The sequence below is a fragment of the Poecilia formosa genome, unplaced genomic scaffold (genome assembly GCF_000485575.1).
Source record: "Poecilia formosa unplaced genomic scaffold, Poecilia_formosa-5.1.2 Scaffold89, whole genome shotgun sequence".
Classification (NCBI taxonomy): Eukaryota; Metazoa; Chordata; class Actinopteri; order Cyprinodontiformes; family Poeciliidae; genus Poecilia; species Poecilia formosa.
The window spans coordinates 1,075,238-1,093,962 of NW_006800028.1; the positions used below are offsets into that span (position 1 = coordinate 1,075,238).

Genomic DNA, 18,725 nt, shown 5'->3' on the forward strand with positions numbered 1-18,725 from the left:
CTCCACCAAATATTTATTTCTGAACTCTTCCTGACTTATAACAGTAGTATTGTTGCTTCTAAATGAACATGAACTAGTTTTCTTTGAAAGCACTGCGTCTTTTTTGTTATTTTGATCATTTCTCATTTTCTGCAAACAAGTTCTAAACCTTTGCTTGGAATTTCAGAGACATGTTGTCAGTAGTTCATAGAATAAAAGAACTATGCTCATTTTACTCAAATATATTCCTGTAAAAAGTTAAATCAGAGAAACTGATATTTTTAAGTGATCTCTTAATTTTTTCCAGAGCTGTACATGCCTCTATGAACTCAAAATTGTACTGCAGCCTTAGTTATACATGGATCTCCTTCAGGATCTAAATGTAACCCTAACCTTCTCGTGCAACTTTTCTTCTGCAATCTTAACTGCCTTATGCTCACTTTTTTTTTCTCTCCCACTTTTTAAAAACATCTTTTTAATTTCAATTGTGGAATGGAAAAATAAGTACATTGAGCTACAATCCTGAAAAAAAAGAGGTAAACTTGGAGGTAAAGTTAAGAAAGTAGTTGGTCAAGTGTGGTTGAACCCGTCTTACCTGCCCTCTCTCAAATTTGTTGAGGTTGTCAGAGTTACTCAGGAGGCGCTCACCAGTGTCTCCGTTTTCCCCATAAATATTAATATAGACGTTGGCATCTGTCCCAGCTCCCATCATGTCACCCGTGAAGACACACACTTCATAGGTGTTGACTGTCAGACAAAGCAAGCGATGAATTATTCACACCTTCTCCAAACTGTCGCATATGTTGGCCAGGATACAGTGTCAAATCAAACTGTTCAAATCACACCATCAGTTAAAAATGCAAATGTGCTCTAAATGGTATAAATAATTTAAATGAGTCACACAAAAAAAAAAAAGTCTAAAGCAGCACATCAGATGTCAGGCTGGTGCTTTCATGAGAGAGGCTTTAAGGGAAATTGGCGTTTTTAAACGCTAACAATACTCTTTTAATAATTAACATGAAGACATGTTTTATTTTACTGATAAAAGATTGGTGGTGTTTAAATAATATTTGCAAGTAACATGAATGTAACTTGACTTTATAGCTCAAAGTTATTCATTGTAAATTCAGTTTGTCTTGTTTTCTGCGCTTGGATCACAGTTGGTGCAACTGTCCATAATTTTACTTTCTTGACTTCGATGAAGACTTGATAGAAAGCAGCAAAGACAACAATGAAAGCAGCCGTACATTCAGCCACATAAAAAAAAATAAAATCAAAGCGCTGCTGGAAACGTCCTTTATTGCAGCAACAGTTGAGTTGAATAACTGATTATGTGCATGAAAAGTATCAGTTTTATCGACTGTGACAAAAGCAGAGCTTGTTACAGTTTTGAAAGATAAAAACAAAGACGTTATCTATTATTTTGAATGAGTGTCCAATAAATGCTCACATTATTTTTGCAAGTGCAGAAGATTTTAATATGGAGAAGCAATAATGGATTTCACCTCAGACGTCTACATCATTAGGTGAGGAGGAAGTCTCAGTGCTTACACATTTAGTGCCGTGTGAAAAATAATTTGGGGATAAAATTTATGCGACTTTGTTAAAGACGTTTGAACCGTCGTTTGAAATCTGAGTGGCCTCCACTGGATCTTACGTGGTTCCCTGACTTTTGAGCATGCACTAAACTTCTGAATGAAAATTAGAGGATGTTTTTATTTTTTCAGGCTTTACGTTAAATCTAAAAAAGCATTTGTGAAACAAAACAAAAGAGGCCATTGCTCCACACTGTCAAGTTGGACAGGTTGGCTCACACGGTGCTGAGGAGTGAACTGGAAATCCCTTCAGCTGCGAGTCAAAACTGAAACTGATGGTTGAGGTGCAGAAAGCTTTTGTATTTCTACTGTAATTCTGCAGAGGAAACCTTCAAGATTATTGCTTTCATGCTGTAATGAGGATGCTGCGTAGACACTTTGAAATGGCTGTTCTTCCAACCATACCAGGGTTTGATTAAGTCATATAAAGAAAAAAAAAAAATCACCATGTCTCAACAGGTTGTATAATTATATCCTTAAATTTTTGTGTGAATATCTTCCTTCCTTCTCTTTGAAGGAACATAAATGTAAAAGTTCATCTTTTCTGTCTTTCTGCTCTTCGTCTGCTTCATACCTTCCAGATCCTCGTCTGCGTCCTCCGGCAGCAGCTCCACCACCAGCTCTCCGTCCTCCTCACCGCTGCTCAGCCAGCGTGAGCAGGGAAAATGGTACGTGAGCACCACCTCCTGCATCTCCTCTCCTCCATCTTCATCCTCTTCGTCTTTCTTCTTTTTCTTCTTCTTCTTCTTGTCGTCCTTTTTCTTTTCTTTGGGCACCAGAGCCAAAATCAGGTGCTTAACGTCGACTGACTCCAGGAACCAGCCAGATCCGATCCCTGAGCCATCATGACCAATGCGTGTTTTGAAGATCTTTCCCACGTCTTTGGCCTCAAACTGTTAAGAAGTGGGGAAGGTTTCGCATCAAATGTGAAACTGTTTTCTCTGCTTATTAAACAAAAACACATCTGGAGACACTCAACAGTAAAAATACAACGTTAATACCTTAAATATTTCAGTCGTGTTGCGCTCAAAGTTGTTGGATCTGTTCTCAAGAGTGATGGTTTCCGTTTTGCCTTTCTCCCCGTAGATCTGGATGAACACTCTGGCGTTGGTGCCGGCAAACATCACATCTCCTGTTACTACGGTTACCTCATAGTTCATCACTAGAAATTAAAACGATGAGTAACAAAAGAACAATAAAGTGAGTTTAGGTCACTAATAGGATCCCTGCTGACATTAGAAATATGCAATTTTGTGCAATTAATAATCTGTGATTGACAGAGAAAAGATTTACATCATTAATAAATAAAAATCTTTCCTTTGTTACATTATGCTTCAAATAAAGGAAAGGATAAACCTTTGCACATTTCAGCTGCTGTGTTATCAGGACATAGTGGAAGTGTTATTAAACGAGTTCATTCAGTGTTGGTCCAGGATATTGAGGCTGTAATGTTTGTACTCTGATGAAAACAAAGAAAAATAAACCGTATATATCTGTTCTGTGCTCTTGGTAATTAAAAGTGCCCTCCTGGAGATTAATAATGTTGTTTTTTCCATTATGAAACATGTCTGTGTGACTGTTTCACCTACATTGCTCCATCTCCAGGACCTCACTGGGATAAATCTCCACCTCCGTTTTCCCATCAGCCTCGTCTTTGCAAAGCCAGCGGTGACTGGGAAACATGTAATTCTTCCCGTGGACCGGAACCATGATCTGAACGCTGTCCAGGAACCAACCAGCACGCATCCCTTTATTAGTGTGACCAATCATCAGACGGTTTATCTGGAATCGACCAAGAAATTAGACTGGGGTCAAACAGGTTGCACCACTCAGGCACCACAGTAGAGAGATTTTGGTCTTTCATCAACACTAAATGGGAAGACCTGTCCAATATCAAAGGTTTCCACTGTGAAGATGTCAACGCGGCCCGTCTCAAAGTAGTTCCCCAAGTTGTTGGTGGAAACCACCAGCATCATCTTGTTGGTGTCGCCTTTTTCTCCGTAAAGCTTGACAAACACGTTGGAGTCTGAGCTTCCTCCAGGAATGTCGCCCGTCTTCACCGTGATCTGATAGCCGATGTCTGACACGAGGCGAATGTTTTAGCGACAGGATGAATTAACGAGTAAACGTGAGGCCTCCTTCCCACTTACTGTACAGACGCTGCCCATCTACGAACGGCACTAGTTCTCTGGTGATCTGTCCATCGTCCTCGTTGCGGTCCAGCCACCTGCACGGCAACACATGCAGGGAATGAAACGTCTAATGAATGACTGCTTTTTGTGCTCTCAGAACATTTCATTAGCAACATCTGCTTATTATTGTAATTATCTCTAGAGGTGGGAGCATAATGCAAAAAAAAAAAAAAAAAAAAAAAAGCAAACACACGTCAGGAGCTTTAGCAAAAATTTAAACCAAAGTTACATTATTGATGCCAGAAGAGGATTTGCTTTTATATGGCAGGGAAGTTTTTCAGCATGATCCTAAATTAAATAAATAAATAGATTGTCTGGATCGACTCTGTCAACACCGCCAGTCTCTCCTCTTCTGCTGAGACGTGTCACAGATGGTCTCCTCAGGATTAGGCGTCAGCAGCATGAATCTTGTCACCTGTCATGTGTCACTAACGTTCCCTGGCACATTTTGAGTCTCATATTCCTCTTACCACACTGTGGAAAAAAAGTCAAAGTTTTTTTTTTTCTTTATTGAAAGCTCTGTCTAACTTCTCTGTGTATTGTTTTAATTTGGTCTAATTTTAAACTGTAATATAATTAATAGTGATCTTATTTGGAGAAGAAAGTCAGGATTTGTTTTCCCAGCATCAAACATGGCCAACATGATACGTTTGTGTGTCGTTTGGTCCTCAGGGTTAATGGAAATGAGTGTCTATTCCTTATTATCAGGAGCAAAGGTCACTAATATAACGTTCATACAAAAGTATTTAAAACATTTGAATTTTTCCACAACCACAAATCTCAATATAATATCACTGGGAGATCAAATTATGAGGAAATATGGTGATCGATGTTTCTCCAATTGCATTTGTGCCACTCTTCCTTTGCTCTGATATAATGTTATATTAATTAACACAAATAACTGAGGTTACTTTCCACAACAAAAATTCAAAAATACTGAACTGAAAATAGAAGGAGGTCCACTCAATACTGCCTAATTTCACCCATTTTCAATTAATTTATTTTATCTATCTCTACTGTATGTATAATATGTAGACAAACCACTCCTGTTTATTTCAGCATCTGCTTATCAAAATAAAATCTGTTGATTATTAATAAAGTCAAGCAGTAATGGGATAAAATGACCCAGTCAAAGTTTGAGATAACAAACAAAAACGCCATTGTTCACAGATGCTCTCTGTTCACTGCAGCTGAACTTAATTTGCAAACTCTTCAGCCTCAGATCTGCAAGACTAAAACCAGCATAATTCTGGTTCCACTTGACAATTACTTGTGTTTGTCATGTAAAAACTCAATAAAATACTTTAAAACTTTTGGTTCTTTAAGTTGCATGAACACTTCTGCAGTATTTATGTATTCATGAATATTACCGGTTGCAGGGAAACTCTACAGCGTGAGCCTCCGCCTTTCCTTCTTCTCTCACAATCACTTTGTCAAGAAACCAGCCGCAGCCGCCGCCTTTCCCGTCATGTCCGATCCTCAACCTGCGGATCCGCCTGATGGTCACCGCCTCGACTATAAACTCATCCATCTGGATCGACAAGATAACAGCAGCAAAGTGTGGGTGGATTTGATTTTTTAACAAAAAACTTATAAATAATGCAAATGAGATACTACAGCAACAGGAAGGGGACAGACAGTTCTGGTAATAGTAAATCAAGTTTCTGTGGTTTATTTAAGACAAGGACAAACAAACATTGTCATTCCAAAGGGCATATTTTCCCTCGCTTAGTATAATAAAGCTTAATATATAATTACTAGGGATACAGCTGTACACAAAACTTTATATTTTGGTATAATTTCTAGATGCTTCAATCCAGAATAAATGCTGGGTTTATTTTTTAGTTCAGACAGAAGCATTTTTTTTTTCAATTTCTGACAACTTATTTGATTTTATTATGACCTAAAATGTAGAGAGTGGAATTTTTTTTAATTAATAAAAAAATAGCAGCTGGTATAGCTAGTGCAGAATATAGATATTGAACCAAACCACATCAAAACCTACAACTCTAATGCTTTTAAATTAAAGTTATATTAAAAAAACCGACACAATTTATCTCTAAAACTATTAAGATTCACTGTGAAAAGTCCGAGGAGACCTCACTACTGCCCCCTGTGTGCAAATTGCTAGATGTAAAGTGTAAAATGTACCCACGTTTCCTTTCTCAAACTTGTTGACATTATTCTTGCAGTTGATCAGCTGCCGCTCCCCCGTATCCCCCTGGTCTCCGATCAAGTTGATGAAAATAGACGCATCCGTGCCGCTGCCGCTGACATCCCCCGTGCAGACTGTCAGCCGGTATTTAATCACTGCAGAACAAAACGACATCGCTGATAATCATTTGAATATCTTTATGAATAAGCAGGGTTTGATGCATCTGTTTGCGTAAAGACGTGCCGGGAAGTGGCTCAGCTATCAGGTCTCCGCAGGCTGGAAGCTCCCTCACAACTTCATTGTCGTCTTCGTTAATGTCCAGCCACCGCTCGCATGGAAACGTGTACTTCTCCTTTGTTAATGTCTTCATCAAAGTAACCTAAACAAAATAAGACTGAGCGAGGTGAAGGAGTGCTACGGAGTCAACTGAGGTATATGCATGGACTGAAATATCAACTAAAAAGTGCGATAACTAAGTCAAAAGAAGAAAGTGCTTTGTCTTTTGGGTGTCTTTTTATGATATATTGTGCTTAAGATTTTGCTAATTGTTGAGGAAATATGGACTAAAGCAGAAAATTGTGGAATCATAAACATAAAAATAGAAAAAAATGCCAATTATTTATGTCAAGAAATGTCATAAAATGAGCTGAATAATTAGATTTTGAGAAATCTCACCTTGCTCAGATGCCATCCTGCAAAAGGATTTCTTTTCTCATGCCAGATTCGAAGTTTGGTCAATTTTCCCAAATCTGGAAGCTCAACCTGTTGGACAATAATATCATCTGTCACCTGTTTAGCAGATTTCAACTCTGTAATATATTGCTAAATTATCTCCTGCTGACCATAAACTTGTCAATTTGGCCCTGTTCAAAGTTGTCAGACTTGTTGTCCAGCCTGATCTCATCCGACTTGTTCTTTTCTCCGTAAACCTGAAAAGAGATGTCTGCGTCGGTGCCGGCATTGGGCATGTCTGTAGTCCAAATCCACAAGGACCAGGGATGCTCTGAGGACCGACAAACCAGACTATTGTTATTACTTGAGTTGGAATTAAAAAGCATTAAGCAGTGTGTTGTTTCAAGTCATAAAACCAGGAGCAAATGAGATAAAGCTGCCCATAAAGAGAGGAAATCAGAGAGGAATAATGAAATAGTAAGTTTGTAGAGAAAATTTAGCTTTCAAATGATCATAATGGCCATAATTATTCTTAATAACATTATTAGAACTGTGATATAACTGTTTTTAATACACGACATAGCTCTTGCCCTTTACCTGTTCCCCTCGGAAAGAGTTAAAGACACGAGCTCAACACTTCTAGGGCAATCCTAAGTTGGGAGTTTTCCTAAATACTTTGGGACAAGTAATTCTGGACTGATTTTGCTCCTATGACATTTCAGCAGAGCCCAGGAGAGGGCATTTTCTGCTTGTTAAAATATCCTCTCAGGGCAGAGACTCCTTGCTGGAGTGACTGAGTCCTGTGGACAGCTGGAAACAGGGCGACTGTGAGCGAACATGAAGACGGAAAACCCATTTTAAGAAGTAATGGGGGGGTTGCAAGCGTATTGTTGCATCCTAATTTGTAAGTTGCTTTGGGTAACAGTGTCTGCCAAATGTATAAATATGAAAATTAAAAATAGGGAAAATCAAAAATGTAATTAGTTTTTAAAGATAAAGGATCAATAGTCTAAAAACTATTTCCATTTGTTGTGTTTTTAATCATGTCAGACATTGGAGAACTTGAATTTAAATAAAAGTAAAGTGGTCAAGTGGAGGAGAAGAGGTTAATTGTTAGACTCTGCTTTAGATGCTGCTTCTCCATGTCTGCTATGAGTCAATATAAATCTGGTTCATCCCTTGAGTTAAGAAGTCATTTATAAGAGGTAAAACCTTAAAACAAAGAGGAGAAAATACAAAAATTGAAGAAAAATAACTAACAGAAGCAGCTGAACAAGACCATTTAAAAATATTATTCGTGGATGTAAGTAGCAAAGAAACGAGGAAGGAATTACTCAAGACTTTCCCAAACTGTTGTACGTGAAAAGACCTTGGCTGATAAGCTATAATAATTCACACTAAACTCACTTTTCTGCCTCCTGTGCCTGAGAGAGACCATCTCGTACAGCTCTCTTTCAATCAGGCCGTCCCCCTCCTTCTCATCCAGCCATTTGCCGCACGGGAAGGTCTGCTCTATCCCCGTGAAAGGACAGTACACAACAACCTGTGGACGGACCTGATTCAGCCAATCCACAGTGCAGACTGCAGTATTTTTAACACGAGTATTTGATTTACCTTCTCGCAGTACCACCCGGCGCTAACCCCGTCATTGTCATGTCCAATCGTAACTCTGCTGAGAGGACTGAGGAGCGCGGCAATCTCAACGTTAAATATGTCTGTCAGTCCACGCTCAAACTTCCCTCCTTCCAGAAATACCTGCAGAACAGGGTGGCAGAGACGACTTTCCAATCAAATCCGGAGTCAGAGGCTGAAATTTATAAAAAGAAACTGAATTGGAAACGATATCCTGTAATGTACAGCATGTAGGGTCTATTCTATCTGGCTTCTTTAGAAAAGAGACAAGCAGAAAGCTACTGCTAAAAGGAGGAGATAAAAGGTGCACTCTGCAGTTTTACACAAAAAATTAGACAAAATGTGCTCTGGTTAGATGAGACTGCATCACATGCAAAACTATCATTGTGGTGGAAAACTATCACTGCATACGGATCATGCTGGAGTTTTTTGCTGGTAAGGGTTTAAAGATGAATACAGAAAATTACTTGAAGAAAACCTGCAAACGATATGGTACTGGAGCGAGATTCACCTTCCAACATCATAATTGGCCAGAGCTACATTAGAATGGCCTATTCAAAGCCTAGATATGAATCCTATTGAAAGCATGAGAAAGAGTTCATAATTAGATGCTTTCCATGCAATCTCACAGAGCTAGAGCTATGCTGCAAAGAATTATAGGAACCGTAACAGACCTGCAGTTTTAGTGAATACACACCTCAATTTACAGATTTGCTGAAGATGAAAAGCATGTATCATTTTCATCTCATTTCACAATTATTCAGCACATCATGTCAATCTATTGCATAAAATCACAATTCAGTACAAAGCTTGTAGCTGCTTTCAGACAAAATGTTCAAGAAGAATTAATTATTTTGCAGAGCGCTGCGACTTTAAGCCAACAGTGTCGGATTTCGTTGTACACAACTCTGCTTTGTTTGGATAAAAAGTAAACACTTCTGTTCTGTTCACGAGTTCTTCTCCGGTTCTGTTTCTCGTTACCTTTCCACTGTTCTTCATGCCTTTCGTACCGTGCATCACTATGTGAATTTTAGAGTTGGTTCCTGCGCCTCGGATGTTTCCCGTCACAATCTGAACGTTGTAGACGATACCTGCGGGATTGGGTTACCTGTTAGTTTATCACAGCTAGAGTCAGAGAGTCTCTCAGGTTCACTGCTTCCAGGTCCCAACAGGATGAACGGGAACACGATTACTAAGATGTAAACATCGCCAGCCTAAGCTAATTAATAATAATTACAAGGTTTTCTGGCAAAGGAAACAGTGGTTTAGAAAATCTTGCACCATCCTGTCAATGGTAGAAAAAGTAGATTTGTTTGTTTTTTATCTATGCTGCGTAGCTCACTGAGTGTTTTTCTCCTCACCTGTCGGCTGGTCTGCTCCCACCAAAATGTCCCTCTGAATCTTCCCGTCATCTTCATCCAGGGCAAACCAGCGATTGATGGGGAATTCATACACTACTTTGTTTCCCATGTCATCCAAAATCACCTGCAGAAAAACCAAAAAGCATTTCAAATTATTCACCACAACTGGCCTTAAAATGAATTAACCTTTTAGTGCACACTAAAAAAAATGTGGAGAGATCCAACTCTTTGGATTCAATGAGGAGCAAAGAAAAAAAAACTCCCTTTTTGAAACAATAAATTAAAGCAGTTCTTCAAAGTACACTTTACTTTAAGTTGACCAAAGTGACAAAGAACTTTTATAAATAATCTACAACTTCAATGTTTCCCAAAGGGAATGAACAGGTACTCCTCAAAGTGGGAAAGATAAGAAAACATTTGTGCATCGGCACATTTTGACCAGAGATAGCAACAGTGTGGAGTTTAACAAAACCAAAACACACCAGGGCACAGCCTGAGATCTAAATATTGCCACTCTAAATATTTACATGTATCCATATTATATAGTCTATATTTAAATAAACAATTGCTAATATATTAGTTGGAGTCCGTGCGAGAGCTCTTGCCTGTGATTGGCTGATCAGCTCCTTTTGACAAATACTTTCATACTGCCAAGAGGAACTGGCTTCATGAAATTCATCAGGAATCTTTGGTTGACTATGTCTGAAGAGAGGCCTGATTAACCTCAACAATCTGATTTCTTTCTGATTAGGATTTTCCAATCTGGTTTATTTATGTGAATTAACTTAATTTAATGTATCTTAATCTACATAATTTAAAGTCCTTGTTCTTCGTCTTTTAACTTTGGATGATGGGAATTTTATGAACTTTCTTTTTTTATTTTATTTAACTCTAAACTGAAATGTTTTCAGCTGCTCAGATCATGATGATATATTTTTTTAACTAATACTCCATCAAAAACTCCTCTTGGTATGCAAATTTGCATTAACATCTACACTTTAGAGTCAGTTGTCTCTGCAGTAACAAACAAATTTACTGACTCATCTGTCTGTGTGTTGTAAGGCTATCCCTTAATGAGGCAAGGTTTCCCTTTACACAGAGGCTAGGATGACGACATGCGTGTCATGTACGTGTCCGTGTACGCGCCAGTTTGAGCGAACTCATCTCTCACAGGCGCACACCGTACTGTACGCCTCCGAAGAGCTGAGATGGGAAACCCAGATAAGGAAGGCTGAAATGGAAATGAGGAGATCCAGTGTCTTAAGTACTACTGAGGAGGGCCTCAATGTTCTTCTACAACAACTTAAACATGTCCGTCTTTACTTTCAATAACTGAGATGGACAGAAAGAGAAATTTCTTAGCCTTACATATTTCTGAAATAAAGACTAGATTCAGTTTCCAGGCTGGTAAAGATCATTCATGTCTTTGCTCATGTTTGTTTTAAACTGCTGCCTGAGCTGCAGTTCAGTGCAAATATATGCAGCTCTGGAAAAAATGAAGAGCCCACTTCACTGAACCCCATGGAAAACCCCCTGGTTGCTCCAACAAATATTGATTTCTGAACTCTTCCTGAGTTAAAACATTAGTATTGTTGTTTCTAAATGAATATGAACTTGTTTTCTTTGCATTATTTGAGGTCTGAAAGCACTGCATCTTTTTCGTTATTTTGACCATTTCTCATTTTCTGCTAACTAAATTTTGCTTGTAATTTTGGAGACATGTTGTCAGTAGTTCATAAAATAAAAGAACAATGTTCATTTTACTCAAACATAAACCTATAGCAAGTAAGATCAGAGAAACAGATCATTTTAAGTGGTCTCTTAAAGTTTTCCGGAGCTGTGTAACTCCTTTATGAACAAGTGGAGGATTATGGGATATTTTACTTTATTTTTATTGTCTTCTATGAATGTGCAACTGCAAATGTTACTTATAATGTCTCTGCTATTGAAAAAATAAAAAATCAACCCCAGACTTAATGTACTAATGTTTATTCCTAGCAAGTCAAAACTTTGATCTGGCAAAGATTTTGCACATAAGATGAGCTTATTCTGCACTAACCAATAACTGGGCATTTTAATCCATCCAAACACGACAGACATTTATCAAATTTGTAAAACAGTTATCTGTGTGTCATTGATTAAAAAAACGGTCAGAAATGAAACAGTTTAAATCCACCAATATTATTACATTTTAGATGTGCCAGAATTTGTTCTGAAATTCTGACTTCTGGGTCGTTTTGTGTTTCCAACTTGGGAAATTGTGAATTCATAAAAAAGGCTGAAAAACATGAGATTTGAGATTTTTCTGTAAGCATATTTCATGTTTAGTTATACAGGCAGACATCTAACAAGTCTTGTTACTATGAAAAAGTTGCAGTGTGTGCCACCGGTTATCTGCAGCTCTCATGGACTTTGAGGCTGGAGATTTTGAAAACTACTTGACTTTTTAAGTTTGATTTATTTATTGTTTTAGTTTCCAACTGGGAACTTAGAAATTCCCACTTTTAAATAACTTTGTACTCCAGAAGTTTGAGAAACCGACTTCAGTGTGTGTTTCAGGTGATTTTTCTGACTGGAAATTTGGATCTCCAACTTTTAAGATGAACCTATTTACACTATTCTCACCTTCTCTACAAACCATCCTGCTGAGGAACCTTTGTTGTTATGGCCGATGGTGATCTTCCTAATTTTACCCAAGTTTGGCGCCTCAATGGTAAACTTGTCCTCTGAGTCCTTTTCAAAGTTATTTTTGTCACTGTCAAGGCACCTCTCCCCTGAAAAAAGAAAAGAAAAGAGAGATAGTACATTTAATCAGCTGAATTCATGAGTGGCTGCATCAAAACTAGAGTTGCTTCAAACTTCTGTTACTTTAGTTCTGGTTTGTTCTTTTTGACACTTTTATGGTTGAAAAATTGCATGTTTGTACAATTATTCTCTAGATGCTATGCAGCTGGAAGGATTTTTGCACTTACCTTTTTTTTTTTTTAACTTTTGGACAGTTGATATATGTAACCATGGCAACAAGGTACTGTTTTTACAATTAGGAGCAGCTGACTGGCATCTCTGAAGCTCAAATAATACCTGAATTACATTTCAATAGCTGAAAATTAAGACGGCTTTCTAACTGGACAGACTGGACAGACGTTTAGGAGGTGCAGCAAAAGCAAATGATGTGGATTAGAAGTGCTTGCAACGACTGATGGTGTCATTCAGGACATGTTACTGTGGATTGACACTAACAGGAGACTGTGATACAACAACAGTCTTCAGTCAGAGGTGTTTTTATATTCACTGTAAGACTGAATGCTACCGTAGATCCTTCCTGCCAACAGCATCACCATCCACAATTACTCGCTGAAGATAAATGGATGAGTTATGGCAATGTTTAATTTATATTTTTGGATAAATAAAACACTATTGAATTTTAAATTGATACCTAAATTGGGAGAAAAGCAACTTGTTTGATTGAACGCTGAGTACCTGTGTCCCCAAATTCGCCAAAAATATTGATGAAGACATCCGCATCGGTTCCACTTCCTTTCATATCCGCAGTAAAAACGCTAACGATGTATTTATTATCTGGAAAACCAAAGCCAAATCAAATAAAACATTTAAAAAATAATCCTTAAACCTATTTTCCAGTTTGTTTGTTTTTTCGTGACAAATAAGTTCTTACATTTGGGCATGTCCATTTGGTCCATGCTGGCCAGCAGGTCTCTGGCATAAAGGCCATCTCCCTCCTCTTTGCTGAGCCAGTTGTTGCAAGCAAAGTAGAACCTAAGATGAGGGCGAATGACATCCGTGATGACCACACGGTCCAGGAACCAGCTGGCGCTCATGCCCGTGTTGTCATGCTCAATCCTGGACAATCAGGAAAAGAACGTCAATTAAAGAAAGCAACTCATAAATCTATCTCTGTCTGAAGTCGAATCTAATAAGAATTTCTATAAAGAGAGAGGATCAGAGGTTCCTGTCCTACCTAATTTTTTTTATGTGTCCAACGTTGTGAGTTCGAATCCTGAACACATCGGTTTTGGATCTTTCAAAAGCGGTTCGACTCCTGTAATAAAAAAAATAAATACACATTTTAACCGTGTTACCATTTGGGTGATCTCGTCTTTGTAATTTCTATAATTAAAAAAAACAAAAAACTCTTAAAAAAACAGAAAAGGCTTTATATGGAGACATGAAGGGAAGATTTCACATTAATTTCCAGTAAAGTAAAATAAAGTCAACAAGCCTTGCAAAGATTTGAGAAAATTCATCCAGCGGAAGAAAGGTCATGCGAACAAATTAACACCAATCACTGCACTCAGTCTGCTCTGCAAAACATTCATCAAGTACATACTTCTTCTCTGTGCTGTGGAAGTGGAGGAAAAACATGAGGTTTTAAACTTTTGATTTTATCGTCATTAAACACATGGACGGGTTTTTGAAAATGAATATTTTTTCTTACTTGCTGGCCAGGTGGATTTTGGGTGTGATGCCGTACTCTCCGAACAGAGTGACGAAGACGTTGGCGTCAGTACCCGCTCCTCTCTCATCCCCCGTAATCGTCACCACCTCATACACTACAGGGTTTATAGAAAAACAATTATGTAGTTACATGCACAGAAGAACCTTTTACTGTCTTTATCTTCAGCTATGAAGTCAAGTTGCATTAATATTTACAGGACCCTCGTGTTCAACCTTGTGATTTTAACTTAGGAGGAATTATAAAGGGTAATCAACCACCTCTGGCACAGAAAAGAGTTCAGTAGCTCCAAATATTTAGATTTTTCTTTCAGTCAGCCAGACATTTTCAAAAAGCTGTTATCTTTACATATGACACACAATCTAGCCAAAAAAAAAATGATAGGGTTGTTGCGACTGAATGGGAGCCCCTCCTTGTTATTTCTTCTTCGGTGGTATTATTTTGTGAAATTGTTTGCAAATCTAAGGCTCTCCCCTTCTTAAATCTTGTCGTGTAGGTGAGGTGGTTTCATCAGAATACATCCAGTTTATTTATAGATTTATCAAGTGGTTTTTGGTTACCATCATTATTGTAATATGATGTGGTTGTTTTCGTTATTATTATTCTCGTCAGAAGAAACAGAAACAGAAATAATCCATCTCTAAAGACACTCTGTGTTACGACCAGAACTTCATATTTTACCCGGATAACACATAAAAAAATGCCACCTACCGAAAGCTGGTAATCTTCAGAAAAAAGAAAAAGAAAAGAAGTGACCAGCTGCTGCTTGCCACACATATAATTTTTCCAATCAAATTAAGTGTCTACATTTTACTTAAGATCATGCTGCTGCTCTGATACACATAAACTCTGTAAAGATGTTGATTTGCATGAAATGAAAGAAAATGCTCTGTTTTCTGAATTCCCTCCTGCCTTTTTAAAACAGGTGTTGAAATAATTCAGTTTTTTGTTGTTAGTGAGAAAATGTTGGTGCTCATCAGGTTTGGTTTGGTTTTAAAGGGCCAGCAGTGATGGGCGTGAAACTGCCACTTTGTAATACTTAGTGACAAGTGTCATGTAGACAGGGTTTGATGATAACATGCTATCAACTCGGCTGCATCTATCAGTCTAAGGTTACGGTGAACATTAAACTAATCTCACACGCAACTGAAGGCACTCAGACGTCTGTATTGATATCCAAGGATACTCCACTTTTCTGACGGTCAAATTATCCTTGATACTTTTCACCAAAAGTAAATACCTTACTCTGACAATTTATTGACTGTATATATATCTCGTTCAGGTTGTAATAAGAAGTTTGTATCACCTTTTTTTTTGTGGTATTCGTCCTCGTAGTTCTCCTGTAGCTCCGGCTCGTAGTTGCGCAGCTCGTTTTCGTAGATTTCAACATAGTTTTCAATCTTTTTCTTCTTCCCTTTTGTCTTCTTTGTGTCTTCATCGCTGTCATCTCTCCCTGAGCCTTTTTTCTTCTTGTCTTTCTTTTTCTTTTTCCCATCGTCCTCATCCTGATCGCCACCTTTTTTGTTTTTGCTCTTTGATCCCATTTTCACTTTGACAGAGAACTTCTTTGGTCGTCTCGATTACATCAGGGAGTTTTTCTCCTTTCCTTCCACCCAGGGTCTCATTATCGTTTTCTTTGTAGTCCTACTCATCCCCGCTCTCCTCTGTAGTTTATGCCTCTCCCGTCTCTTTTCCTCTCTTCTCTGTGCTCCTCACGTCATGCCTTGTGTAACCGTCTTCATCGCCTTCCTCAAACTTCTTCAATCTTCCAGTGTTCTTTGATTCACTTGCCTGCTTACTTTTCTTCCTTGGCTCGGGTTCCTGATCCTCCGAGTCGTCGTCATCTGCATCTTCGGTTTCCCCCTCTGCTCTTTGACACGTTCTTTTTTTTTCTTCTTTTTAGTGAGCATCTTTAATTTATTCTCTACCTTGTAACTGATTCCAGGGTGTTCCGGTGAAACTTGATTAAGTTGACCTGTGGCTGCAGGGGAGTGATGAGCTGGCAGCCTGAGCCAGACACAGAGCTTAGCATCTGCTCTTGAGGATGGGAGTGGGAACCTCATTAACCATGATGAATGACACATAGTCACCTGATCAGAGGAGGGAACCCTTAAGGGTAAAGGTAGGTCAGGCAGCAACTCTGTTTGATGTACTGCAAGAAAATTAAGAAAAAACATGAAGCTAATCACCAAACAAGGAATGATTCAGGCGCCGCTAGCCTTTTGAGGGCTCTAAGGACAATTTTTTTCTGGTGCTACTGGGAATGAACAATAACTGGGCAACTGTGACTCAGTAGTAAAGTAGTTATCTTGCATTTGGAAGACTGTAAGTTAAGCAAGGCGCTTAACCCCAAGTTGTTTTGCGTATTATTAAATAATTGACATGGTGTCACCTGTCAATCATTCTAGAGGGTTTATCAGCAACTGGTCGCACATTTGTCCGAAGTACACACCCCTTATCTGGAGGAACTGAACCTCCATCAACATGTCCAGGGTTTGTCATTGCTAATGCGCTGCAGTCACAGAAATTTCAAGGAAAATAATAGGAAATCATGGTCCAACTTTGTCAGTGGGGAATGTTTAATCCCGACAGCTGTTACCCAGAGCATGTAAATGGTGGAATACAATTTAATTACATTTCCAAAACCCAAATGGAGTCTGGAATATTGCAAGAAATTGACCAAGACAAGGTCTGCAGCCAGCCTCATGTCCAGTTAAATAAAACTATGATCAATGGCATGAAGGTCACTGGTAGTAAACGTCCCATTTTTATCATAACACTTATTGATAGTCAAATCAAAGGTAGTTATGCTTGATTTTATGTGTGTATATTCCAATGGCAGCTCATGAAAACAAGTGCTGCAGTAACTGAAGTATTTACATGTAAGCACATTAGCATCTAATGCTAATGTGTACTTTTAAGCATTTTCCTTAAAGCAGATTTCCACAAACCGGTATTATTTAAGTCCTTTCTCACCTGTTTCGTACGTGCAAAACCTTTGCGTCTGACACAGCGTTCACTCTCACCTCCAATGAGAATTTGTACCCCTCATTCTTACTCTGGCTGCCAAAGTCTTGGGCTTTAACATTAATTTCTCTCTTGTTTCCCGCAAATAACCTTACAGACTTGATGTACGACTCGTTGGAACATTTTCTTGTCTATTGTCTATGTCTCGGAGTTGACTGATGAAGCAAAAAGTGACTCAAAAAATGTCTCGGGTCAGGCATTGAGCTCCACTACCTGTTGGTTTGGTGCAGGTTTGCTCTACTGAAGTGGGCGGAAGTAGTTTAACGTGTCTTTAGCATTCACAAAACACAAAATCTTATCAAGTATTATTGGTCTAGTTTCTAGTTCAAATATCTTAGTACACTTGAAATAAGACAAAATAAATGTACCAGTAACTTAGTAACTTTTTTTGCAAGAAATAGTAGCTTGTTTTAAGTCAATAATGTCGTAATATTGATGAAAAAGTACTCTTTGTAAGTGAAATAATCTTCATTCAGAATTCAAATCCCTAAATCTAATATAGAATATAAATCAGTATTGAATAAATTATTACATATAACGAAAAGATTGGTCTAATTCAAGCCAATTAAACATATTTAAATCATTAAAATAAAACGTAGCTTTGTAAATAAGTGGAAAAAATACATTTTGCGTTTATTTTGTACGCCGCTTCACTATAACCAGCAGAGGGAGACATCGTCACGCTTACAACCATTTACCAGAGGACGAACACAGGTTGCATCACTGAGATATTGAGATTTATCAAGAGATACAGGTGGATTTGCTGATGAGTAGAAGTGTTCGAACAAAGGAGAAAAAAAGAGAAAGAATCAAACAGTAAAACTGTAAACAGTGTTTACTTTATGGAGCTTTTTAGCCACAGTGTTTTTTTCTTAAATTATAGCTGTTGTCTACTGCAGCAAATACTTGGCAATAAATGAAGCCCTCATCCTGTCTTCATTTTCTCTCTGGTAAAGTGTTTCTGTCTCAGGTTTTTGGCAAAGTTTCTTTTGGCTGCACAGTAAAAGTTTTGACTGGCACGATGAGCTCCTGAATCCTTTTCCTTTGCCTTGTCTCCCACCTTCCTCTCCCTTTGTGACTTTCTGTCTCTTGTGTTTGAAACTCTCAGTCTCCAAATTTTATGCCTGATGTTTTCATCCCTGAATGGAAACAATAAATGTTTTATGCACACAGTTGCTTATGCAATTCATAAGCGCAGAATGACATAAGACTCCGGAAGGTGTTTCTAAAACTTCACCATGTTTCTGTTTGAGCCCTTTAATTTTACACCTAATAATTTACTTAGTGGATTATATGACTCACTTAATGTCAATGTGTAAAGGAAATATAATTTTTGCAGAAGTAATTTATAAAATGCGGCACCAAATTTAGAATCAGCTACTACATAATAAAACTCCCTGGTATTAAAATACATTAAGCTGTTGTGGTTATAAAACCATAAAAAAAGAGAATAGCGAAGCACAAATGCACATTGCTGTGTGACCTTTAGTGGCAGTAGGTCAGGATGTGTCTGTAAGATGGATATCAGCAGGAGAGAAAAACTTTCAATCTTTTTCCTGACAATCTAAACATGGCTGCTGTAAATCGATTCTGATTTTGAGATGTTTCAGATTTGCCAACAGTAAAGAAAGCAGTTTA

At 38.1% G+C, this 18,725-nt stretch overlaps 1 protein-coding gene across 1 annotated transcript in view; it reads right to left on the reverse strand.

Annotated features, from left to right (window-relative positions):
- loxhd1b (lipoxygenase homology PLAT domains 1b) overlaps window positions 1-17,131 on the reverse strand; it is a 33,752-nt gene extending 16,621 nt beyond the window's left edge. Inside the window, exons 1-23 of the mRNA XM_016674056.1 lie at window positions 17,037-17,131; window positions 15,367-16,212; window positions 14,043-14,157; window positions 13,935-13,946; window positions 13,566-13,646; window positions 13,263-13,447; window positions 13,067-13,165; window positions 12,212-12,360; window positions 9,587-9,710; window positions 9,207-9,316; window positions 8,208-8,348; window positions 8,001-8,136; window positions 6,764-6,924; window positions 6,597-6,683; window positions 6,165-6,300; window positions 5,922-6,076; window positions 5,137-5,297; window positions 3,725-3,801; window positions 3,458-3,654; window positions 3,164-3,356; window positions 2,576-2,736; window positions 2,149-2,467; window positions 575-726 (exon numbers count right to left, since the gene is read on the reverse strand). Of these exons, the coding sequence (XP_016529542.1) occupies window positions 575-726; window positions 2,149-2,467; window positions 2,576-2,736; window positions 3,164-3,356; window positions 3,458-3,654; window positions 3,725-3,801; window positions 5,137-5,297; window positions 5,922-6,076; window positions 6,165-6,300; window positions 6,597-6,683; window positions 6,764-6,924; window positions 8,001-8,136; window positions 8,208-8,348; window positions 9,207-9,316; window positions 9,587-9,710; window positions 12,212-12,360; window positions 13,067-13,165; window positions 13,263-13,447; window positions 13,566-13,646; window positions 13,935-13,946; window positions 14,043-14,157; window positions 15,367-15,604 (3,189 nt within the window). The 5' untranslated portion in view covers window positions 15,605-16,212; window positions 17,037-17,131. The remainder of the gene's footprint in view (window positions 1-574; window positions 727-2,148; window positions 2,468-2,575; window positions 2,737-3,163; window positions 3,357-3,457; window positions 3,655-3,724; window positions 3,802-5,136; window positions 5,298-5,921; window positions 6,077-6,164; window positions 6,301-6,596; window positions 6,684-6,763; window positions 6,925-8,000; window positions 8,137-8,207; window positions 8,349-9,206; window positions 9,317-9,586; window positions 9,711-12,211; window positions 12,361-13,066; window positions 13,166-13,262; window positions 13,448-13,565; window positions 13,647-13,934; window positions 13,947-14,042; window positions 14,158-15,366; window positions 16,213-17,036) is intronic.
- Between the last annotated feature and the right edge of the window lie 1,594 nt (window positions 17,132-18,725).